At 37.0% G+C, this 26,144-nt stretch overlaps 1 protein-coding gene across 4 annotated transcripts in view; it reads right to left on the bottom strand.

Moving 5' to 3' along the window:
- The window catches only part of ALDH1A2 (aldehyde dehydrogenase 1 family, member A2), a 323,505-nt gene that overhangs the window by 52,507 nt on the left and 244,854 nt on the right, over window positions 1-26,144 (bottom strand). For 3 of the 4 annotated variants that reach the window (XM_011940511.1, XM_011940510.1, XM_011940513.1), the window contains exons 2-4: window positions 12,540-12,644; window positions 12,222-12,362; window positions 9,005-9,134 (exon numbers count right to left, since the gene is read on the bottom strand). In XM_011940511.1, coding sequence (XP_011795901.1) covers window positions 9,005-9,134; window positions 12,222-12,362; window positions 12,540-12,644 — 376 coding nt within the window. Of the gene's footprint in view, window positions 1-9,004; window positions 9,135-12,221; window positions 12,363-12,539; window positions 12,645-20,701; window positions 20,729-26,144 lie in introns of those variants that run through there. The other variant, XM_011940514.1, reaches the window with a different exon arrangement.

The following is a 26,144-nucleotide window of genomic DNA, read 5'->3' as shown; positions in this document are numbered from 1 at the left end:
GAGTTAAGAGTGCAGCACACCAACATGGCACATGTATACATATGTAACAAACCTGCATGTTGTGCACACGTACCCTAGAACTTGAAGTATAATTAAAATAGATAAAAACTAAAGCCACTTTTCCATCTTTTATGCTAACAACGCTCTCTCAATACAGCAGGGTGACTTAAAAGGTTATTTCTTTCATTTCACTAGCTTTGTGCCGTAAGCTCAACAGCCTGATATAAAAACAGTCTCCACCCAAATTGAGATACTCCATTGTAGGCTATGAATGGTTTTGGGTCTTCTTACCAAACCTGAGAGATTACAGAGAGCGCTCAGACTCAGCATAAAAAAGGATTGCATTTGATGAGGACATCAGAAAATGTTCTGGATACCACATTCTAGGTCAACAGGTTACAACATAACTATGATGGAGAAAGCTAAAGAGATGAGAAATCAAAACAAATATTAAATCACATGTGTAGGACTTTTGATCTCTGTCTCTTTTCCTTTCACTCAGAAGGTAAAACAGAGAATAATAGATATTGCTCTTAAAGGGGGGTTATTTTAAGACCCAGTCAGAGATAACTTTTCTGATTAGTTTTGATACCTGGGTGCTTTTAATGGCCAAAGAGTAGTTCACAAGTTATGAAAAACATAAAAATATCACAATTAAATACTTCATTATGCTATGAATTTGGCAAAGCTGTGAATTAAATTTTAGTAAATATGTGTGTATTGAGCCATTTCTGTAATTATATTAAGAAAAGCCTTTGTCCCTAGAGATGAACAGTACAATAAGCCTCTTCTATATTTGTGAACTGCTGAGCCACTGTTCTATGTTTTTTGATGGGGGCTTATCAAACTACACAGAAGAGACAGCAATATTTAGTTAATTGGAAAAATTTAATTATTTGGATAACTCATTCAAGGCAAGCATTACTTCTTGAATCAGATTTTATAGTTGCCAAAAAAAACTGACAGAATTTTTAGTCTCATAAAAATATCTAGCATTGGCACATCCTATATATTAATATAAACTAGAGTGAGTATGGTTAAGCAATCTGTAAATAGTGATAAAATCAGAAGAATCTGAAATGTGCCAGAAATTGAGAAATTTGTCAAATATGGACCTCAAGAAATAGGCTTTCAATTATAACACCAAGAACACTACAAGAACTGTAGCAAATTTTATATACCTAGTAACAATGAAAATGATTTTATTCAATAGCATAAAAATCTAACAATTCAGTGAATGAAGGTCATCTTCCAATCTCTAATTTGTGTACAGAATTACCTTTCAAGGAGCTGACAATCTTTGATGAGCACAGTATTGAAAAATGAGAAGATTACATTGAACTATTCCATTATGTATGTACTGTAGCAGATTCCCATCCTGTTGACATTGAAAAGACCTCACCGAACATTTTATAACTATGATGATAAACTCTATAAATGCCTATACAAACGCTGAAATCGTATGTTAGTATGAAGTGTACTGATGCTTTTCTTCCCAGAAGTCTGCTGGTGGTTTCTAAGAAGTTAGATTATGTTCCTGAGTCTTTCATGAAGATAGCTTAGCTCTACGACTATTCTACTACATGATCTTAACAAAAGTTAGTTTATCCTTTCTCTGGACCTTCTCTGTAAAATGAGGAGATCAGCCTTAGGGATCCCTGAAGCCCTTTTCAGCTTCAACCTCTTAAAGAAGTTCCTTGTGAAGCTGACTTCATGGCCTCCTGTCACAACCAATTCAGGTCCCACTAACAAGCAAGCCCTGGTTGTTCTTAGGTGGGCAGAGCAAATCGCCCCTCACTCTTATTCTGATAGAACAAGAAGATTTCAGATTTCACCCTATGCATTTGTTGTTAATGACAATAAACCAGATCAAGCTGATTCAAGGCAAAATCTTAGGATCTGAATCAATATCTTTGTGTATTTGTAGCCTACTCTTTAACAGGTGAAACTGGAAGAGAGTGAAATGGATAATTATATCTGACCTGGGTAGTGTTTAACCTTTTCTATATGCTAATATATCGTAAGTCCATTTTAATGTCAGAATTCAGCTTAAAACATGGACATTTTTTTCTGCTTACATAAAATCAAAATCAACACTTGCTACACAGAAAAATCTAAGGCAATACAAATTAACTTCTATTTCTCCCTAAGTAAACGAAAAACAAGCTTTGATCCTTCCTTCATCACAAAGAGGTTGTAGACATGAGAGGAGAAGAGGATTTGAATACTGGTTAAAATACTCAAAATGGGGAAAACAGTACTTTGCTTTAGGGCTGCTATAACATTAGCGATAATATAACAGGTAAAAAGTGTTCCATAGGTCATAGTAATGATTATTATTTATCATCATAATTAGGCACTGCCATCGTAAAAGGGTCAAGGCATAGGATTTATGGTCATAGACAATGGCTCCATTGGGTACCATGGCAGGAAATAATGGATAGTGTTCTAAAGGAAACAACATCAAGACTCTTGTGAATCAAACTAGTATGGCATAATTGTGCAATAACATCCAGCTGTGGGCCTTGAGTGGAACAGAATGAAGAGTGGTGGAAGAAATTTCCAATTCAGAGAGAAAAGCAGCCACCCAGTTCATTGCTCAAAAGTGGTCATCAGATAACCCTTTTCTCTCCTTCCCAAATATTCCTAGTTGAAGGCTACCCTTTATGGGGAGAAATTAAGCAGGCATTTGCCCTCTCTATTATTCATTTGTAGTCAAAGTGAAGGCTATCCTTTATGGGAAGAAATTAAGCAAGTACTTGCTCTCTCCAACTGATTATCCATTTGCAGTAAAAGTGCTCTAAAATGCAATTTCTCAAATAGATTCAAGGGGTGTATGTGCAGATTTGTTACATGGACATATTGCAGAACTATTAGGTTTGGGCTCTAGTGGGCCCGTCACCAGAATAGTCAACGTGGTACCAAACGGGTAGTCTTCAACCCTCAGCCCCCTCCCACTCTCCCTCCTTTCGAAGGCCCCAATGTCTATTATGTCTCTCTGTATTGTCCATGTTTACCCACTGCTTAGCTCTCCCTTATAGGTGAGAGTATGTGGTATTTGCTTTCTGCTTCTGGGTTATTTCACTTAGTATAATGGCCTCCAACCCACTCCTGTTGCTGAAAAGACATGATTTCATAATTTTTTGGCTGTTTAGTATCCCATGATGTGTATGTATCTTTTTTATCCAATCATCCACTGAATGCACTTAGGTTCATTTTATTTACAACAGCCCCCCAAAATACCTAAGAATATTTAATTAAGGAGGTGAAAGATCTCTACAAGGAGAACTACAAAACACTGATGAAAAAAATCACAGTTGACACGAATGGAAAAAACACCCCATGTTCAAGGATTAGAAGACTCAAAATTGTTAAAAAAAGACCATACTGTCCAAAGCAATATACAGATTTGATGCAATTCCCAAAATGTAATTTTCATCAAGGCACTCACATATTTAAAATAATCTGGTGACTCACTATTGCCCACAGAATAAAACTTGTAGTATGGCTGACCCAGACTCAGAGCTCTACTGTCTTTTTTATCTGCCTATACTTTCAGATCCACTAACACATGGTACTCTCCTCCCTTCATGCTTTGTTCTAGCTATTCCCACTGCCTGTGATGTCCCTGTCTCCATGTTCACTTAACTTGTCCTTCGAGGTTATCACTTAGACAACCCACCACCTTCTCCAGGAGGCTTTAATACTAGGCGATGTCTCTCCTATGGTGTCCCACCAAATTTCATGCTTTCATATCTAAATAGATCACACTATATTGCAGTTGCTTGTCTACTTGTTTTTCTTACTGTCCTGTAAACATCTTAGTTATTTGCCTTTGTAACCCCAATGCCTGATACAAGAGCCGAAATATAGCAGGTGCTAAAAAAAATCTGTTGAATGGAGAAATGGGTGAATGAGTAAGAGATCGAAGTTGATGCCACAGAAAGGAGGTAAAAGAAAATCCCTTCCATTTACAAGATACCTTTCCCTAGCCTTCCCAAATGGGAATGAGTGAAAGAGATAAATGGCATATTTCTTCCCATTCTTTTTGGTTGTTTAGTGTTAGAGATGTTATGCTGGATGAACCATGGAGTATAATTTAGTGTTGCAAAGCAGTCTTACATTTAAAAATTTAAGAACAAAAAAACACATTTCAGGTTCTTTTTTATGGATGACCAAACAGAACTCTGTGATTATCTCTGACACTCACTACGAAAGCCCCCTTTACCCATATGAATAGGATCTAGGCAGGTAGATCCACACCTTAAGTGTTCCAGAACATTTAAGCCTCATAAATGCTATCTTGAGAAAAGTAGGCTCTAGATACAGTTGATGTTCATTATTTGTGGATTCCATATTTAAGAACTTGCCTACTTCCTAAAATTTATTTGTAACCCAACAATAAGTATGGAGTGTTCTCAGTCATTTATGGGCATGTATATCCAAAGTAGGGTTTTTTTTTGTTTTTTAATTTCAATAGTTTTGGGAGTACAGGTGATGCTTGGTTACATGGATAAGTTCTTTAGTGGTGATTTCCAAGATTTTGGTGTATCTGTCACCTGAGTAGTGTACAGTGTACCCAATATGAAGTCTTTTATCACTCACCCCACTCCCATCCTTGCCTAAAGTCCACCGTATCATTCTTATGTCTTTGCATCCTCATAGCTTACCACTTACTTAGAAGTGAGAATACATGATATTTGGTTTTCCATTCCTGAGTTACTTCACTTAGAATAATGGCCTCCAACTGCATCCCAGATGCTGCAAAGGCCATTAATTCATTCTGTTTTATGTCAGAGTAGTAGTCCATGGTGCATTTATACCACATCTTCTTTATCCACTTGTTGGCTGATGGGCAGTTAGCCATTATTTTTGCAGTTTCAAATTGTAATGCTACAGACATGCATGTGCATGTATCTTTTTCATATAATGACTTATTTTCCCTGGGTAGGTATCCAGTAGTGGGACTGCTGGACCAAATGGTAGTTCTACTTCTAGTTCTTTAAGGAATCTCCATACTGTTTTCCATAGCGATTGTACTAGTTTATACTCCCAACCAGCAGTGTGAAAGTGTTCCCTCTCACCACATCCATGGCACCATCTATATTTTTTATTTTTAAATTATGGACTTTTTTTTTTTGCAGTAGTGAGGTGGTTCAATTGTGGTTTTAATTTGCATTTCCCCAAAGCAGGGAAAATTTTGAGTCACCTGATGCACATATTCTCAGCTGAGGTTGAACAAGGTGACACTTTGCCTTCTTGCTTCAGCTCTTATATTGTTAAAAAAAAAAAAAAATGTCCTTTTTGTGGTCTGTTTAGTGCCACATTTTTCATATTTTTGTGCCTTTTGTTCATGATTTTGCTGTTTAAAATGGCCCCTAAGCATAGTGTTCAGTGCTGTCTAGTGTTCCTAAGTGCAAGAAGGCTGTGATGTGCCTTACAGACAAAATACATGTGTCACACAAGCTTCATTCAGGCATCAGTTATAGTACTTTTTCTGGCTGGTCATGAGTTAAGCATTCATAAATCAACAATATATATTAAACAAAGGATCTTTCAACAGAAAACCATAAAACAAGGCCATGCTCTCATCAGTGGACAAGAATGTTGTGATGATAAGCTTGCAGGAACCTAACCTTATATTTCCCCTAGGAGCAATAGTTCAGTATTTGCTAATTCAGTGTTCATGACTTTATAAAACATAACTACCATGAATGATGAGAATAAACTGTATATTATTATAAAAATCTGCACAGAGGTAAAGACATCACCAGGGCCACCTTCCTGCCTTGCTGAACCAATCTCCATAAGAAGACACCTTATCATGGCTTAGACAGAAAAATGCTTAGGTTTGAATCTCAGGTCTCCCACTTACTAGCCATGTGACCTTCTTCAAGACATTAAACCCTTCGAGTCTTATTTTCTTAGATGTAAAATGAGTAAAATACCATTTAAAATCCAGACTATCTCATCAGATCACGCACAGAATCACATAGATATTGTACATGCAAGAATGTTTTATACTTTTAAATTCTATGTAAATATAAAGTACATTATTTCTTTACAATTCTAAACATAAAATTAGGTTGTTTGCAGGAAAATGTATGTAGCACAATAAAGATCTCATGGTTAAAAACTAATGGACTTTCTCTATTCCAGACTTCACTGTGAAAAAAAGAAAAAAGCCAAGTATGCAGAGACAAAATGAAAATGAAGCTGATGTTACATTATGGAGTTACAAAAGACAAATACAAACGGATTAATTTACTGAACAAATCTGAGAAGAAATGAATAATTAGGATTATGATACCCCTTTCTGTGATCTTCTCCTGTGACACCCCTGACTTAGTCCAGCTACATTCACTAAGTACTAGACTAGCCAAAGACATTGTTGGCTGAATTCTAAGTGACCTCTAGGCAAACCCAAATGTATCTAAAACTGGAACAGAGAGGAAAACTGCCAAGTTAACCTCTACCTCCATCCTTCCCTCATCTGTTTGACATACCATGGAGAGAGCTCTTATGACCCAAACTTCAGCCTCCTAGGAATTCTGCCTACAGGCCTGATGACAGGTAGAGTCCCTCATCCCAGTATGCCTCTAAATGCACTTTCAGAAAAACTTTTTGGTTTTGGGAAACAAAAAGTTACTTAGAGTTTAAGAGAATTCCTCATTTTTTTTTTTCCTTCATTGGCTGAACAACAGTTAATGAGTCAAGTTGGGAAAGACTACTGTGAGAGATGCCCTGTATTTCTAACTTGTAGATAAGCATCCACAGGATCTCCAAAAAGCATCAGATGAAAACAGTAAGGCTTATGGGCCAACCACCTCTACTGCCAGATCAAGTTACATTAAAGCTTCAAACATAATCAGGAATGCCAATCAATATTTAGCTTTATCTAATCAGGATCTTCCCTTCTGAGGAAGTAAAAGAAAACTAAGATACTGTTAGGTCAAATAGAGATCTATGTGCATTGCCTTCTGTTTCACAATCTTCTTCAGAGCTTTGTAAATAGTTTGAAAAGATATTTAAATGCATAAAACATATCTGTTGTTTTAATAATGAAATGGCAGGTGGGGTGGGGCCAAAAAAAAAAAAAAAAACACCCAACTAGGGACTTTGAGCTTGTTAATTTACCTTCTGTACCGATACAGGACAGACCCACCTAAGAAGAGTGACATGTATCCCATTGTTAACAAAGGTTTTAATTCTTAGGCCCTGTACTAGGAATGCTCATAACGAATAGTGACTTTTTACCTCACTGAGGCCATCCCCACATCCTGCAAGTGATGCTGGGGAAGAGCTGTTCTATAATATCCTTAGAGTCAGAACTGAACTAAGATTCGGACTTTCCCCAAGAGCAATCTTCTCCATCCTTTTCAGTCAGTTGAAGAAGCGAAAAACCTCTGGATGGAAAGGAAAAGCCCCTACAATCACAAACCCGTTTTTCTAAAACTAACATTCCACATGTCATCATTTGTGGGGGCGATGTAAAAAATAATCCTTGGAAGTCTTGTCTCTAAACCTCCATTCTCACTGTGTATTATTCTTCCCTTCTCATACCACACCTACACGAGGCATCACAACAGCCCCCTAACTTGGTTCTGCTGTGTCCTCTCCTTGCTACTCAATGCAGAGGACGAGCAGCTGGTGAGACATGCAGAGTCTCAGGCCCCATCCCAGACCTATTCAGTCAAAAACTGCACTTGAAGAAGACCCTTGATGATTTATGCGTATGTTAAATTCAGGAAGCACTATTCCCAGCCATCCACACTATCAGCCAAACCACTCCCTTTTGTAGTAAATCAATACTGCTCAGCCTGGCTAGGAAGGCCCAAAAAAGACACTTCAAAGTCCTCAGCATTACTTTCCACTCCTGCTACTATGCACTCTCCATGGAAAGCAGACTGCCTTCTGGAGAACACAGGTAGAGCACCTGGCACAGTGCTAAGTGGCATCTAGTATCCACTCAGTAAACGTGCATTTCCTTTCCTTATGTCTATTCACCATTCCCTATCTCTTTCAGTCCATCCCTTTCCTATAAGGATATCTCTTCCTCCTAGGCTCATTTTGAATTCTCTAGTGAAGCAGTTACAAGCCTAGGTTCTAACGTCAAAGTTTTAGCTCTAAAACTTATTTGCTCTGTGAATTAGGAAGACTAATTTTACTTTACCAGACCTCTTTCCACTTTTGTAAACTGAAGATGTTTATAACAGTGCCTTTCTCTTGGGGTTGCTGTGAAAGCACTCAAATGGTATTAGCTATCACTAGTATTCAAGCACAGATCAACATCTCTTCACTGACTGCTTTAGTTGCTTTAGTCTTGGATACTTTTCTTCTCATTTAAAGGGCTACAGCACTGACAGGTGAAGCACACAACTTAGCACCCAATTATAACATTCCTAAAGGGGCCTTTAAGTTTCTTGTTTTGTTGGTTCTGTCATCTAACGTGAATCTTAATAATAAAAAGGGTTAGGATTACTGTTGTTTTTAGATTATGAAAGTAATTCATGGCCATTCGAGAAATATAGAAAGTAGAGAAAAATATAAAAAAGAAACTGAAAATCAGACATAATCTCACCAGAGACAACTGTTAACATTTAAGAGTATTTCCTTCCAATGAGTAGATCTTAAGTTTCAGGAGGGCAAGGAGCAAGCCTTAACCTTGTTGGAATTTTCCTTGACTTCCCTCCATCCAATAATGCCCCTTCATACCTACACCAGCACCTAATCTAGCACAATGCTGACCACTTACCAGCTGACAAATACTTATCTGTTCCTTAGATGAATGAAGTGGCATGCCCCTTTACTTATATGTGGACTATCTATAGAAAAAGGGACGCTGTCAGAGTCAGTGACATAATTTGGTTGGTTCTTCACTCAGTTCTAACTGCTGTAAGAGTGCTCATATCTGTATTCTATGTGACTACTGTTTGTGTTTGGTAGCCAAAGTGCATTTCTGGTGGTCTCATTTTCCTTTTCAACATACTCAGATTTCACATACCTACAGGAATGGTCATCCCATGAATTTTATCAGCCCAGCCTGCGTAATATCGAAGGGTTTTGATGACGCCCTGCAAATCCACATAAAAAGCTTGCAGGAATGGTTTGCCACCATTTAGAGATTCCATGGTCTGTTGGAAAAGAAATGGAGAGATATTAAGTCCCCAGAACTTTCCAGTGATACACTAATTTCTAGAGCAGAAGAAAAAAGGAAGAGACAGAATACAAATGAATATGGAGATGCATACCTGGTCAAATAAATCTTTTTATTTATTCTCAAATAAAAAAATTTCTAGTACTGTCAGTTTGGTTTAGTTCCTAGTACAAATCACAATGAGTATGTATGTGCATGTTCCTATGCCTGTGTGCTTCCAGTAACCACTATCCAAATATATTAACACAATATTTATTTAATGATAAAGAAATGTTCTGCTTGTCAAAACAGCTTCCGTTATATTAATGATCAGAGCTCATTGGGGATTTTTTGGCGTCTATACCAGTAATATGAATCCATAAAGAAGAGCAGAAACATGGGCTCTTTATGCAACTGATGAGAATAGAAAGTGTTCTCCACAGCTGCCAAGACCCCTGCTGAGAAATGGAATATCCACAGTGCACAGCAAGTTTATTTATTACTACCAAATAAACAAGATCTCCTCTAGGGAAGCCCAGATGTTAACAACTTAAAGGCTGGTTTTTTGTAAACATTTACGTTAACAACCATTACCTTTTAAGAGTGAAGTATCTGCTCCATTTAATAAAAATAGCAATATTGAACTGCTTTACATTATAAACATTATTATTTTAACGACATGTTCCTGAACTGGCTAAGTCTGTAACAAAAACAATGAAAAATGAATACGCTGAAATGAGAAGAATATTTTGACTTGAGAAATATTAAAGGTGTTACAAGTTCAACAAATGAAATACACAAAAACATGTTTGTAATTTTCTTTTTTTCCTACAAGTATATTTCATAAGACATACTGGTGTGAAAATTATTTGATCTCTGACAAAGCTAAAATGAAATTTTATCCAATCAATGAGATGAAAATACTATGACTTCCAGTATAATTTATGTACTTAGTGTGTGTGTAAAATGAAACTTATTTAAAAATATCACGTTACTTATCACTGTATATTGGCTCACCCTTAAAAAAGGGAATCAAACTATTTCCTAGTACTTTTTAGAACATGTATATGTGTACAAGATAGGCATTACATTCTCTGTACAGCTAGCACAGCACCAAAATCTACACAGCATAGAGTGAATAATGTCAATAACCAGAATTTGGGTTGCCTAAATGTTCCCTGTGAGCAGCTGACACCAGTCAAATCCACTGAGAATTGCCAGCTGTAGGTCTATTTTCAACTGTGTTTACTTTGGATGCAGTATTAACTTCAGTTTTCCAGTCAGGAGCTCTCCTTTCTTCCACAGGCTACCTTTTACTAAAACTCACTTTTCTCATAGCTTGAGAGTGTTTAAAAGCAGGAATCTCATTTAGGTATGGTAGGAAAAGAGACTTGATCAGTGGGACACAGAGAAGAAAAAGAAAGGCATTTGAGTTTTATTATATGAAAATGTAACTGCAGAAATTAATCATCTTCTAGTATGGTGTTAATCCAATACTATAGATATCATATATCTTTAGCTCAATTAAACAGTCTATTTATTGACCACCTATGTGCCCTCATTTGCCATTTATGTGCTAAGAACCATGCTAGGATTACCAAAAAAAGGTAAAATAAAAGTTCAATTCTCAAGAAAATGATAATCCAGTGAAGAGACAAGTATAACAACAGCATTCTCTAATGTGTCCCAAAACACTTGGTTTTGCATGATATTGGTATGTTAGCCAGAAAAATGGTGATGAGGCTCAAATAAGCTTGAGAAGCATTTAGTAGGCTTTTCCTGAGCCTTTAATATGCCCAGTGTCTTGCGAATCTGCAAGGAGTTTCTTCATCATGAAATACCTTTTTCACAGTATATATAAACACCTCATTGGAACAGTATTCCCTAGAGTGTCAGATTAGAAAATGTTTTTATATATAAATAAATGTTATATATAGCCAGAATCCCAAACCATTTCCATAAAGGAATCATTTTGTTCCCATACTATCAACAGATTCCTGAGGGGGATGGTAGAAGGGAAGAACTATGGTAGGAGGGACACTGACAAAGGGAAAAAATGTTTCCTTCCCTGAAAGCAAGCCCAATAATAACCTATTTTCCCAAGTAGGGGGAAGGATATAGTACTCATGGCTTGAATGCCCTGACTGAACAAGGAAACTCTAAATATTCATTGATCCTAGGTGGAGATCCCAAGTATATAGTGCATACATTCCTAAATGGTTCCAGTTTCCAAAAAGTTTATATTCTCTAAGAAATTGACTTTTATTTTAAAAACAGCAACAACAACAAAACCCATTAGGGCAGGAGAATTTCCTTATGTGAGGAAAATCATTGTTTTAGTGAAAGAAAGTTGCTGTCTCCTGCTGTCTCTCCTTTCTATTGGCTCACAGAATGACAGGGCAAACGGAGCAGAGGTGTATGGGAGGTCCGTACCATCCCCTCTGCTTCTGAAGGATTCTCTTTAGTCAAGAGAGGTTAACTCTGGGGAGGTAAACACTTGTTCTATTTCACTCTCAAAAGAATCATTTCATATTGGTTTTCTCCAAGCAGCATGGTGACTCTCTTGTTGCTTGACTGTTTTTAATTTGTCATGGGAAGGGGGAGTTGTAGAAAGGAAGGTCCTTATCAGTCATGGAAAGCTCTAGTTTTCTCTTCAAAATTCGGAGAGAAGATATTCAGCTGATCCTCCACTTCTCCATCTGATCCCCAAATCCAAACATGTCTAATTTTTCATATGTATTACCTATTCCTTTGCTTTTTCCCCAGGTCTGCTTCAAAGCATCCTTTTAGGAGTTCGAGACCAGCCTGACCAACATAGTGAAACCCTGTCTCTACCAAAAATACAAACATTAGCCAGGTGTGGTCCCAGCTACTCAGGAGGCTGAGGCAGAAGAATCGCTTGAACCTGGGAGGCAGAGGTTGCAGTGAGCTGAAATCATGCCACTGCACTCCAGCTTGGGCAACAGAGCTACACTCCATCTCAAAATCAATCAATCAATCAATCAATTAATAAAAAACCGAGGAACGCAAATTTCAGCAGAATGGTAAATGTAGGGTAAAGACAATGTTTTCTTAGGTTACTTACTGCAAGAACTGCCCTGTCCCGTTCCACCAAGTCTGCAAGCTTATCCAACAGACGTCCTCTTTCTGAAGCATCCATCCTTCTCCACACTGAACCAAGAGAGAAAGCCAGGCGGGCTGCCTGCACTGCTTTGTCTATATCTGCCTGTTAGAGAGGAAGAGGCATAACTGAAGAAAAACACTCCAAAGAAAGGAAGAACTTATCTGCTGTCATGAAAAAAGTGAAGCATGAGCATGTAGTTGTGTATTGAGAGCATATGTTTACTGCTCTGCTGTTTGAAGGCAGTTATTTCATAGGGCATCTTTTTCTGAAAAGACATACCTTGTCTGCTTCTTGAACTTCACACACCTGTTCTCCTGTGGCTGGATTATAGACAGGGAACACTCTCCCACTCTCTGAGTTCTGCCACTCGTTGTTTATAAAGATCTAAGGGAGTAGATAACAGAATGGGATCTGTGACACAGGTGATAAGCAGCCAGTCAATGGCCAAGTGTTATGGAACTACTATGGTAATAACACTTGTTATATAATAAAAGTATAGAATTTGAAGTGTCGTAAGAGACCCTTCTAGACTCAACCCCAATTTAGGAATTTCCTCTATGTTTTTGCTTTACTATCATCCAAAGGCTAACTACAGTTCTTACCTTTCGTGAACCTGTCAACTAACGAAAGATACAAATAAGGATAGTGTCTCACATATATACAATGATACACTGATGCTAAGGCAACAGTTATTGACAGCCCAAGCTCTGGCCAGGATCCAGGAGGGTTAAACTTACAGATCAAACTTACAGTCATCAAGCCTTAGATCCTACTTTCTCTGCCAGAGGCCTAAGTGACTTCTCAAGGAAACTTGAATGGTGCTGCAATAAGCATTCACCTAATTTATAGTCAGGTCCTGAAAAATGACTCTAACCAAACTAACTAACTAGTGAGTTAAACAAGTTATATGTGTAAATCCAAGTTAGATTTATTTCCCTTTGTTGAATAGGCTATATTGCAGAGCCAAAAGAGATGGGATGGGGAGTTGGCAGGTGGGGTATAACTTTCAAATGATCACCCCAGGATTTCTTAAAAGGCTTGATCTCCCTATATATGAAATTGAGATTATATTAAAATGGCAAAGAGACCAAAGATTTGAAAAATTATTCAAGTCAATTTCTCTTAAGATTTCTAATAAATGAATTAAACGACAAGGGAAAAGATAAGGCAAGCAAAATTTTAAATTGTTATTGAGAAACCTAAACTAGTATTTTTAAACCATGTAATCTTAGAGGACATACAAAGATGTTTTACTCTACAAAATTTACAGCACCACAGTGAAATTTCTTAACTTATGAACCAGTCAGTCATCCAATTTAGGACAAACACAATAATAAACTGATTGATTTATTGCCTGCCATTTAAAAAATAATCAGAGATGAGGCTTAATAAATACAAATCTACACTTGGTAAATATCAAATTCTAGAAAATGTCCCAAAGCTTTCTTTTTACAATTTTTCCTTGATTTAATAAAAACAATGAGCCCATGTAGAAGGAGGCACTGATTAAACTAGAACTGTCTTTTCCCAAAGGATTTTTAAGATACAGGAAAAGACTTTAAATTTGTAGAGCACTTAATACAGCTGTACTGATACAAAATGACCTTATAATTGTACATTTTACAGTTTATAATAAACAGTTCATAAACATGTGTAACATAATTTACCCAATAAATACTCACGTAACTTTTAGTCACAGGAAAGACAAAGATGGCTAAGAGAGTTCTAGCCCTCCAGAGTCTGACAGTCTCTAGTAGTTTATTTAGTACTTACAATAACCCTGTGAAGCAGGGTTTTATCATCTCTATTAAACATGAGAAAATTGAGAGGCAGGGAGTTTGAGTCCAAAGAAGCAGAAGCAGGTTCTTCTTGTGGCTGACTCGAAGGCTACTACTGTTCTTTTCAATATACGTAATTTCCAGGATTGGCCCAAAGAAACAGAACTAGTTAATGTCCAAGCCTGGGCTAGTTAGAATTCTGAAATTATTGGTCTGGTTCTCTTTTCATTCACTCTGTTTAATAAACTTGCTCACAGCTGATAGCTCATTACATTTGCATGCTCCTTTGAACACAGTATAATGTCCAGGTAACAAAAGCAGAAAATTAAAAGTTAGTTTCATTAAGGATCCACTTCTGGAGTATTATTGGGTTTAGGGAAAAAGTGGTCTTACCAATGTCCCTATCCTTTTATTCACCATGTGACTGAATCAAACTTTTTAACATTTGCAATATCACCAGAGTCCACTGATCCTAGTTTTTTTTTTGTTTGAGTTGTTTGTTGTCGTTGTTGTTTTTAAGATGGAGACTTGCTCTGTCACCCAGGCTAGAGTGCAGTGGCGCGCAATCTCGGCTTACTGCAACCGCTGCCGCCTGGGTTCAGGTGATTCTGCTGCCTCAGCTTCCCCAGTAGCAGGGATTACAGGCACCCGCCACCACGCCCAGCTAATTTTTGTATTTTTAGGAGAGATGGCATTTCACCTTGTTGGCCAGGCTGGTCATGAACTCCTGACCTCAAGTGATCCGCCTGCCTTGGCCTCCCAAAGTGCTGGGATTATAGGTGTGAGTCACCACACCCAGCCCCAAGTTCAGTTTTTAAGTTTCTCTGTGCAGCAGTTTTAATTATTTGTAAAGATTGATATTTCATGATTTTTGTTTCTCACAGGTTTTCCAAAAATCAAAAAGAAAAACTACTTAGTAAGTTAAACTCATTTTCTTAATCATTTAGTCTATCGATCATTTTATAAACCTAAGATGCATTATAGGATCTAAGATACATTATGAGATTTTAGTGATCTTATATTTCCTGTATTTTAAAACATTTTGCTATTTCATCATGCTAGGAATTACTTCATCATCATTCATCAATTATTTTTAACTATGCTAAACAACTAAAATAATAAACAAAAAAATTACAAAATTGCTTAGAAATGAATGTCACCAGTCTATCATCCTTCAGTTTTCTAATTGTGTTGTCTAATACATCATCTTTCAAAAAGTTATAAAAGAAGTCTAGAGATGCCATCTTTGCCATATTCTTTTCAGCTTCCATTGAACACAGTTAAGAATTCAGAATTCTTAATTTTCTGCCCATAATGGAATAAAGAATAAAATTAAGAGAAAGATATTTCACAATAATTAGATGAGTGAGAAAATGAAGGCAGAGACAGAGCACTTGAGATTATAATGATGAGGTAAAACTGACCATAGAAGCAAAATCTTGGGCTATGAGTCTTTCAGATCAATTCTGTCAGACTTGAGAATCAGAGTAAACAATACATTTACAAAGACAAAAAGGAAACATGATATTCTAACCCACTAATTATTTAATAGGAAGGACTTCATCATTAATATTTTTCAACAAAAACCTGGACCATCCTGCTTTGGTAAAAGGACATATGACAATTATTTTATATTTTATAATATTTGTTGGTAAAAATTTACTTTATATTCATAAATGGACAAATGCTGAAGGTAGGCATATATGTAAAGATGACTGGAAAAACACATTATGTAGAAATTTTAAAAGTTCATTGGGTTGATCAATCTGATTGACATTTATAAAAGTAAAAATGAAAATATTTTTGTAATTGTGAAACAAAAACATGACCACCTTTTCTACAAAATCATGAACCCTCAAATTTTTCCATAGCATTACACTGTGGTAATAACACATATGCAAGAAGAACCCAAGGTAATGATGAGCTACAACCTTCTAGAGATCTGTTTAAAATCTGGAGCCAGTATTTACGAGATGATGATGTTCCAGGTTCATATATGACAGCTCATGAGCAGTTATTTGCATTCAAAGCCATTGCCAATTTCAAGTTATGTTACCTCCAAAATCAGGAAAACATTTTGCTGGTTTTTTTTTTTTTTTTTTTACTATCTCTTTATTCTTACTTCTGTAAATTATTCATAAAATAAAAATAAAATGAATACATTGAAACCAGATGGTAAACGTGATGGCTATTTTCCCTGGTGTGCCAAAATTAAAATTTTAATTTTACTTCATCATTGTTTTTGTAGACCTAGTCTTACAAAATGACACTTAAAAAATCATACGGACAACTTTGTTGGTACATGGAATAACAAATATCTCCATGGTCAATACTTGAACATCTGCAGCTCTCTGGGCAATTTCAAAAGTTTTGAATCCTGTTCCTTAGCATTATTCCCTGACCAGGGCTCCTTGGAGAAATGGTTTATTTCAGAACTGTAGCAGGAAAAGTACAAGATGAGCCTGAAACATTGTGGTGCCTGAAATCAAGTAAATACTTAAAAATCGATAGGAACATAATAAAAAGATACAGAAGTCAACATGAAGAGGCTACCAATGGACAATACTGGAATAATTTAAACAAAAAATAAATAATTCTGGTAATAGATTATTACCCATAGAATGAAAAAGACATCCAGAAGTTCATAACGATATACATTTTTTAATGAATAAATAAATAAATGTGGGATAAGGAGGAGCTCTTCTTCACAGAATTCCAGCTACTAGATGTAAAGAAATGATGGGGTTAGATGATTATTATTTGTAAAATACCATAGTAATAACTACTTCAGGTAAAAATCATCACTAGATAGTAAAATTAGTGGGCAAATATACAATGAAAAATATATGATGGATGTTCATGTAGTTTCAAAGTATCTCCCCTCAAGATACTTAATTATAAAGAAAAAAATAATAACTTTATGTTGGAGAAACTTGGCAGACACCACCTTAATCAAATAAATAAAGCTGACGTCACCAGCAATGGGACAAATTGATACCATGTGCAGTTGATATGATATGCTGAGAAAGACACAGGATCAGTTCTGTGGTAGTCTCACTCAAAAGGCATAATCTACATTCAATCACAAGGATTCAACACAGGCAAACCCAAACTAAAGTATATCCTACCAAATCATTGTCTCATGTTTTATTAAAGTGCCAAGGTCATGAGAGACTAGTAAAACTAAAAAACTGTTTCAAAAAGGTCACTAATAAGACATAAAAATTAAATGCATCATGTAACCATGGATTCCCTGCTGAGCCAGGAAAAAAATACATATTATTGGGACAACTGGTGAAATCTGAGTAAGATTTTTAGGTTAGATGATAATATTGTATCAATGTTAATTTCCTGATTTTTATCATTTTTATAATTGTAAGATCATTTGGGGAATCTGCATGAAGTGTATACAGAAATTTTTTGCACTATTTTTGAACTTTATTTTTGTAAATCTGAAATTACTTCAAAATGGAAAGTAAAAAAAAAAAAAAAAAAAGTTTAAATGTCAGTGTCATCTTTCGGTGCCTACCTTTCATATTTTAAATGCCCCAAACAAATTTGTTAAATGAGGATTCATTATCTTCACAAAAGTTTCTTTAAATGTGACTTTGTGGAAAACAAAATAAGCCATTCAAGCTGTCTTAACATGGCCCAATTATACCAAATCAGTTTAACTCAAAGCCATGTTAATATCAATATAAGAAACCAGAAAATTTTGCTTTGTAGTTTACTGAATTTTGGAATTAGTATGAGGAAAAATGTGGGCTTTACTACAGAGGTCTTTGAAAGTAGAAAATATATCTGACCCTAAGTTACCTGACTGTTGCTCAGTTTCTTCATTTGGAAACTATACAAATACTGACTTACCAAAATCATGTACTTCTGTGATGCTGTAACTGAAGGTAAAAGGAATAGATGGTCCATAAAAGAAGGCACCCATCTACTCCAGGTTTCTCAGAGATTGGTGGGATTAGTACATATACCTAACTTTCTTTCCATTGTGATTGTGAAGAACTAACTGTCCACTGACATATTATAGGTTGTTGTTGGTATTAAACAGACAGAATGGTGGGCATTTAGTTAACATTAATTGGAATGGAAAGTCTGCTGAGAGAGGACATAAATCACTTTCTTTCCTCTTATTATTTTTTAAATATTATTTAAGTTCTGGGATACATGTGCAGGACATGCAGGTTTGTTACACAGGTAAACATGTGCCATGGTGACTTGCTCAGGATACATGTGCAGGACATGCAGGTTTGTTACACAGGTAAACATGTGCCATGGTGGTTCACTGCACCTTCATCACATCACCTAGGTTTAAGCCCCACATGCATTAGTTCTTTTATCCTGGTGCTCTCCCTCTGCCTCCCCACTCCGACAGGCCCCACCATGTGTTACTCCCTTCCTTGAATCCATGTATTCTCATTGTGCAGTTCCCACTTATAAGTGAGAACATGTGGTGTTTGGTTTTCTGTTCCTGTGTTAGTTTGCTGAGGATAATGGCTTCCAGCTCCATCCATGTACCTGCAAAGGATATGATCTCATTCCTTTGTATGGCTGCCTAGTATTCCACGATGTATATGTACCACATTTTCTTTATCCAGTCAATCATTGATGGGTATTTGGGTTGATTGCACATCTTTGCTATTGTGAACAGTGCTGCAATGAACATACGTGTGCATGTATCTTTATAATGGAATGATTTATATCCCTTTGGGTGTATACGCAGTAATGGCATTGCCAGGTCAAACGGTATCGACATGAATCACTTTCTGACATCTTTCCTGATATGGTCAGAATACAGTACCTCCCACACCAAGAACAAATCTGAAACACACTGAAGAATGAGGAGAATATTTGAGGAACAAAATTTTCTTATGTTATCTTTAATAGATGCAGTAAAAACACATGTAATATAAAAGCAAGTTAAGGTCTACCATATTAAAATAAACCATGAACACATCATTCAAGCACCGGACCATTATTAGTATTACTGAAGCTACTTGTGTGTTTCTTCCTAATCCCATCCTCCAGCTTGACCCACCCTGCTGCTAGAGGTAACCACTAACCTATATTTTTAATTTATTCATTCTTCGATATTTTCTTTCTTTTTCTTGCCCAAATGTAGTATTTATTTGGGGCACGTTTCTGTATGTGTCTATTGTATCAATTTTGTGAAATGCATTAAGGTCATCTTGATTGTTATTAACATTTTATGTTTGTACTGTGATCACTGAGAAAGCCATGCTGAAATTTCCCACCTTGGTGGTGGATTTATCAACATATTCCTTAACTCCAAATTTCTACCTTTATAATTTTCAGGGTATTTTATTAGTGAATATAAGTCTGTAACCATTAGATCTCTCTGGAAAACCATTTATCAATATGAAGTGATGCTCTTTATTACTAATGAAGTTTTGTATTTTACAGCCTATTTTGTTTAATATTAGTACAGCTACCTAAGCCTTTCTCCAGTATCTGTCTCATTTATCTTTTCCTATCTTTTTGCTCTCAACTATGTCTTTATTATTTTGATGTGTCTCTGTGATACATGGTTAGATTTTATTTAATATGAAAATGTGTATTATAACTAGCAAGTTTAATACATTTGTACTAACTTTTTGAGTGGGGGAGGGTTCACCAGAAGCATTTTATATGCCTGACTCCTCCACTTAGGAAAACCAGAACAGTATATAGACAGTCACATTTCAAATACATTATCCAAGAGAACAATGGAATTCAACAAAGAAGGGACAGGAAGCACCAAAACCAGGGAAACAGGTAGCCTCTTGCATCCTCCCTGACTGGGATCAGCAGGGAGCCAGGAGTGATTTCCCCAAGTAGGAAATGGATGAGAGACTTCCAGCAGCCAACATTCCCACCATGGAATTGTGTAATCCTGGCCACTTGAAAAACTCTCAACCCCCTCAGGCCCTGAAACTAACACAGGGAGCTGCCAGGAGACCATGAGATGGAACTGCTCCTAAAAGAGAACTCAACACTGGGCCCCACATCCTTTCTGAGACCTAAGCAGCTACAGCAAGGCGTTATTTCCAAACCTAGCCTTTGACAAACTGCTTGCTGTCCTGGGGCCCAGCAGTACCAGGACTGAGGCATTAAGGAAACTCAGGCTATTACTGCTGGGACAGTGGGGCAAGCTGGGAGTGCTCCTGCAGCCAAGGCTAAGAAGTCAGTGAGACACGAGCTGAAGCACCCAGTGCTGGTAGGCATGTGTTGCTGAGATCTAAGATGGAGACACAAGTTGCTGCTGAAATTGGTGATGAGCTGGGCAGGGGTTGCTGCAGCTGATGCAGGGTGAAGAGTTAGGTGCAGGCTACCGCCACGAGGGCAGGGCATCAAGCCTCACTAAAACTGGGGCATGAAAGAGACACACATTCCCCACCTGCCAGTCCAGGCTGTGGCCACTGATGATGGCCACATCCTCTCCAGTGGCAGGGCCTCGATGCAGCTGCTATTGCCCCTCACTCAAGCACTCTGCCTAGGGCCTAACAATTGCCCTACCCCTGCCCATCACAGCTGGTGCCTCCTCTCACCACTGTGGAGGCTGAACAAAAGCCTACCTGGCCTCGCTTTGTTCTCCATTCCCGAGACAGAGCACATAGATTGAGGTCCTGGAGATTGTCCAATCCAATCTACCACCTTGGGTACCTGAACATTCCTCACAGGGTACTGAGGTTGGGCCTACCTTACTAGCCACTACCACATAAGCTGAAATCTACCTAAAAGTGCTACCTCGGGCCTGGAGACTCGCCTGTCCAGCCCAGCACAGCCACTCGAAATATCCATGCACACTACTCAGGATGCAGAGGATCATCCTACCACTGCTACTGCTCTTGCCATGCCACACGAGCTGCCTAGGGGCCCAAGAACATCCAACCACGTGGTCCACTGCTGCCACTACCTCCAGGTAAGAAAGCCACCTGAAAGCCAAGAATCAGCCTGCTCCAACACAGGTGCCAGGGTATTCCACACTGGGGCACAAAGACAGGCACACTCAACCCACCACTGCAACTACTGGGGTCTAAAGACTGGCCTACCTGGCATCCCAGTCCTCAGCACTTCACCATAGCCTCTGCTAATAACAGCACTCTAACTTACCAAGGGAATCACAGATATCACTGATGTTGTTTACTGCCAAAAAAAATCATATAGAGACTATACCATTGCATCCACCCAGAATCAAAGCCAAAGTACCCCATCCAACCAACACCATAGATACACCTTCAGGAAAAAGTCCTTCCTTATGAAAGTAAATTCAAAAATAGGAAGAACCAACTGTTATACCAGATGTGCAGATATCAACATAAGGAGAGAGAACACGTGAAAAAGCAAAGAAATATGACACCTCCAAAGGAACACAATACTCCATCAATATATCTTAATCAGAACATTTCAAAATCCCAGATAAAGAATTCCAAATATTGACTTTCAAGAATCTTAGTGAGATACAAGTGAATTCTGAATATAAAAAATCAGAAAAATAATTAAGGAAATAAATGAGAAATTTACTGAAGAGATACATTTTTTTTAAAGAACCAAACAGAAATCTGTAACAGAATAATTCATTGAAGGGAACAAAATGCATTTAAAATCTTAGAATCAGGCAAAATGAAGAATTTCAAATCTTCAAGACAGGTCTTTTGAAATAATCCAGTAAAACAAAATAAAGAACAGAGAATTTAAAAAATATAAGCAAAGCCTTTGTGACATTTGGTACAATTTTAAAGTAACCAAATTTACAAGTTATCAATATAATCAAGAAAGAAGAAACAAAGAGGAAAACTTGCCAAGTCTAGCAACAGATTAACACACTCAGATATAGGATGCTTAATGATTCTCAGGCAGATACAATATGAAAAGGTTTTCTGCATAGCATATTGTAATCAGACTGTCTAAAGTCAATGATAAAGAGGAAATCCTAAAAACAGTAACAGAAAAGCGTCTAGTCACCTACAAAGGAAACCTCATCAAACTAACAGCAGATTTCTCAAAAGAAACCTTACAGGCCAGAAGAGAATGAGAAGGTATATTCAAAGTGCTGGGGGGAAAAAAAATAAAAAGGAACTGGCAACCCAGAATACTATCTCTAGCAAAATTATCCTTCACAAATGAAGGCAAAATAGACTGATTCCCAGATAAGCAAAGACTGAAGGAATTCATTACCACTAGACTGACCCTACCAGAAATGCTCAAAATAGGGCTGGGCGGGGTGGCGCATGCTTGTAATCCCAGCACTTTTGGAGGCCGACGCAGGCGAACCATCTGAGGTCGGGAGCTCAAGATGAACCTGACCAAATCATGGAGACACCCCGTTTCTACTAAAAATACAAAATTAGCCAGGCATGGTGGCTCATGTCTATAATCCCAGCTACTGGGAAGGCTGAGGCAGAAGAATCACTTGAATCTGGGAGGCGGAGGTTGCAGTGACCTGAGATTGCACCATTGCACTCCAACCTGGGCAACAAGACTGAAATTCCATCTCAAAAACAAAAATGCTCAAAATATTAACTTTGAAATACGAAAGTATAAAACTTATTTGTAAAGCAATTACACAAAGGAGGAAAAGACTCAAATGGTACCACTATAGGACTCCATCAAACTACAGTGATAAACAATAAGAAAAAGAAAAAAACGCAAAGAATATATAAAAAAACAGAGAAGACATATAATGGCTGAATGACTTTTTAAAAAATGATCCAATTTTATACTGCCTAGCAGAAACTCACTTTACCAGTAAAGACACATGTAGACTGAAAGTTGAGGGATGAAAAAAAAATGAAAAAACATATTCCATTCACATGAAAACCAAATGTGAGCAGGAGTAGCTTTATTTATATCAGATAAAAACAGATTTTAAGCCAAGACCAGTTTAAAAAAAAAAAAAAGTCAAAGAAGGTCATTATATAATATTAGGGAATCAATTCAACAAGACAATATAAAATCTAAATATATATGTATCAAACACTGGAGCACTCAGATTCATAAAGCAAATATTACTAGATCTAAAAAGATAGACTACAACAATAGTGGGGGACTTCAACACCTGCATTGTCAGCACTAAACAGGTCATCTAGCAGAAAATCAACCAAAAGCACTGGATTTAAACTAGACTTTACAACAAACGGACCTAACATTCTATCCAACTACTGTAGACTATACATCCTCTTCATCAGCACATGTAATATTCTATAGGAGAGACCATATGTTGGATCACAAAATAAATCTCAGCAATTTTTAAAAAATCTTATCAAGTATCTCCTCAGACAACAATGGAATAAAACTAGAAATCAATACCAAGGACAACTCCGGAAACTATACAAACACATAGAAATTAAACAACATGCTCCTGAATGACCACTGTGTCAACAAATAAAAATAGAAATTTAAAAACTCTTGAAACAAATGAAAAGAGAAACAACATACCAAAACTCTTGGGAATAGGAAAAGCAGTGCTAAGAGGAAATTTTATAGCAATTAATGTCTACATCTAAAAAAGTAGAAAGATTATAATTTAATAATCTTATCAAGGTACCTCAAGAAACTAGAAAAGCAGGAAGAAACCAAAACTCAAATTAGCAGAAGGAAATAAAAAGATCAGACATAACTAAATGAAACAGAGACTAAAAACAATACAAAATGATCAACAAAGCAAAAAGTTGGTTTTTTTTATCTTTGTTTATCTTTGAAGAGATAAACAAAATTGATAAACTGCTAGCTAGACCAACGTAAAAGGGCAAAGAATCAAATAAACAAAATCAGAATTGAAAATGGAGACATTACAATGGTTACCACAGTAATCTCTGAAGAACTATACACTGACAAACTAGAAAACCTAGGGGAAATGGATAAATTCCTGGAAACATATAAGCTAGCAAGACTGGATCAGGAAGAAATAGAAAACCTGAATAGCTCAATAACAAGAAGTAAGATTGAATCAGTAATAACAAGGTTCTCAATAAAGAAAGGCCAAGATAAGAATCCAGCCAAATTCTACCAAACATACATAACAACTAATATCAATCCTCCTGAAAGTATACGAAAAAATCAAAGAGGAGGAATGTGTTAGTCTGTTTTGTGTTGCTGTAAAGGAATACCTGAGGATAGGTAATTTAAAAAGAATTTATCCTGGCTTATGATTCTGCAGGCCATATGAGAAGTAGGGTGTCAGCATCTGCTCTTAGTGAGGCCTCAGGAAGCTTACAATCGTGCAAGAATGTAAAGGGGAAGAAGGTATGTTACATGATGACAGACGGAGCAAGAGAGAAAAGAGGAAATGCCAGACTTCTTTAAATAGCCAGCTCTCACGTGAACTAACAGAGCAAGAAGTCATTCATTACCTCAGAGAGTACACCAAGCCACTCCTGACAGATCCTGTCCCATGACACAAATACCTCCCACCAGGCTCCACCTCCAACAACGGGGATCACATTGCAACATGAGATTTGGAGGGGACATACATCAAAACCATATCAAGGGAATTCTCTCTAAATCATTCTATAAGGCTAGCGTCACCCTAATACCAAAATCAGACAATGATACTACAACAACAACAAAATAAGAAAACTACAAGCCAATATCCCTGATGAAATAGACACAAAAATCTTCAACAAAATACTAACAAACCTAAATCAACAGCATATTGAAAAGATAAAACACTATGATCAAGTAGGATTTTTACCAGGAATGCAAGGATGGTTCAACATACACAAATCAGCAAACATGATACACTGAAAATCAACAGAATGAAAGACCAAAACCACATAATCATCTCAATAGATGCAGAAAAAGTATTTGATACAATCAACATCCCACTCCTATCGGTATGCCTCCAAGATGGCCAAATAGGAATCAAATTAGAACTCAGGATTAAGAAACTCACTCAAAACAGCATAACTACATGGAAACTGAACAACCTGCTCCTGAGTGACTACTGGGTAAATAACAAAATGAAGGCAGAAATAAAGATGTTCTTTGAAACCAATGAGAACAAAGACACAACGTACCAGAATCTCTGGGACACATTTAAAGCAGAATGTAGAGGGAAATTTATAGCACTAAATGTCCACAAGAAAAAGCAGGAAAGATAGAAACTCAACACCCTAATGTTGCAATTAAAAAACTAGAGAAGCAAGAGCAAACAAATTCAAAAGCTAGCAGAAGGCAAGAAATAACTAAGACGAGAGCAGAACTGAAGGAGATAGAGACATAAAAATCCCCTCAAAAAAATTCAATGAATCCAAGAGCTGCTTTTTGAAAAGATCAACAAAACAGATATACTGCTAGCAAGACTAATAAAGAAGAGAGAAGAATCAAATAGATGGGATGAAAAAAAAGATAAAGGGGATATCTCAAACAATCCCACAGAAATACAAACTACCATCAGGGAATACTATAAACACCTCTATGCAAATAAACTAGAAAAACTAGAAGAAATGGATAAATTCCTGAACACATACACCCTCCCTAGAATAAACCAGGAAGAAGCTGAATCTCTGAACAGACCAATAATAGGCTCTGAAACTGAGGCAATAATTAATAGCCTACCAACCAAAAAAGTACAGGACCAGATGGATTCACAGCTGAATTCTACCAGAGGTACAAAGAGCAAAGAGGAGCTGGTACCATTCCTTCTGAAACTATTCCAATTAACAGATAAAGAGGGAATCCTCCCTAACTCATTTATAAGGCCAGCATCATCCTGATACCAAAGCCTGGCAGAGACACAACAAAAAAAGAGAATTTTAAACCAATATTCGTGATGAACCATTGATACGAAAATCTTCTATAAAATACTGGCAAACTGAATACAGCAGCACATCGAAAAGCTTATCCAACATGATCAAATTGGCTTCATCCCTGGGATGCAAGACTGGTTCAACATACACAAATTAATAAACATAATCTATCACATAAACAGAACCAACGACAAAAACCACATGATTATCTCAGTAGTTGCAGAAAAGGCCTTCGATACAATTCAACAGCCTTTCATGCTAAAAACTCTCAACAAACTAGGTATTGATGGACTGTATCTCAAAGTAATAAGAGCTATTTATGACAAACCCATAGCCAACATCATAAT

Source organism: Colobus angolensis, unplaced genomic scaffold (assembly GCF_000951035.1).
Source record: "Colobus angolensis palliatus isolate OR3802 unplaced genomic scaffold, Cang.pa_1.0 Scaffold19, whole genome shotgun sequence".
NCBI classification, from domain to species: Eukaryota; Metazoa; Chordata; class Mammalia; order Primates; family Cercopithecidae; genus Colobus; species Colobus angolensis.
This window is presented reverse-complemented; position numbering and strand designations above follow the sequence as displayed.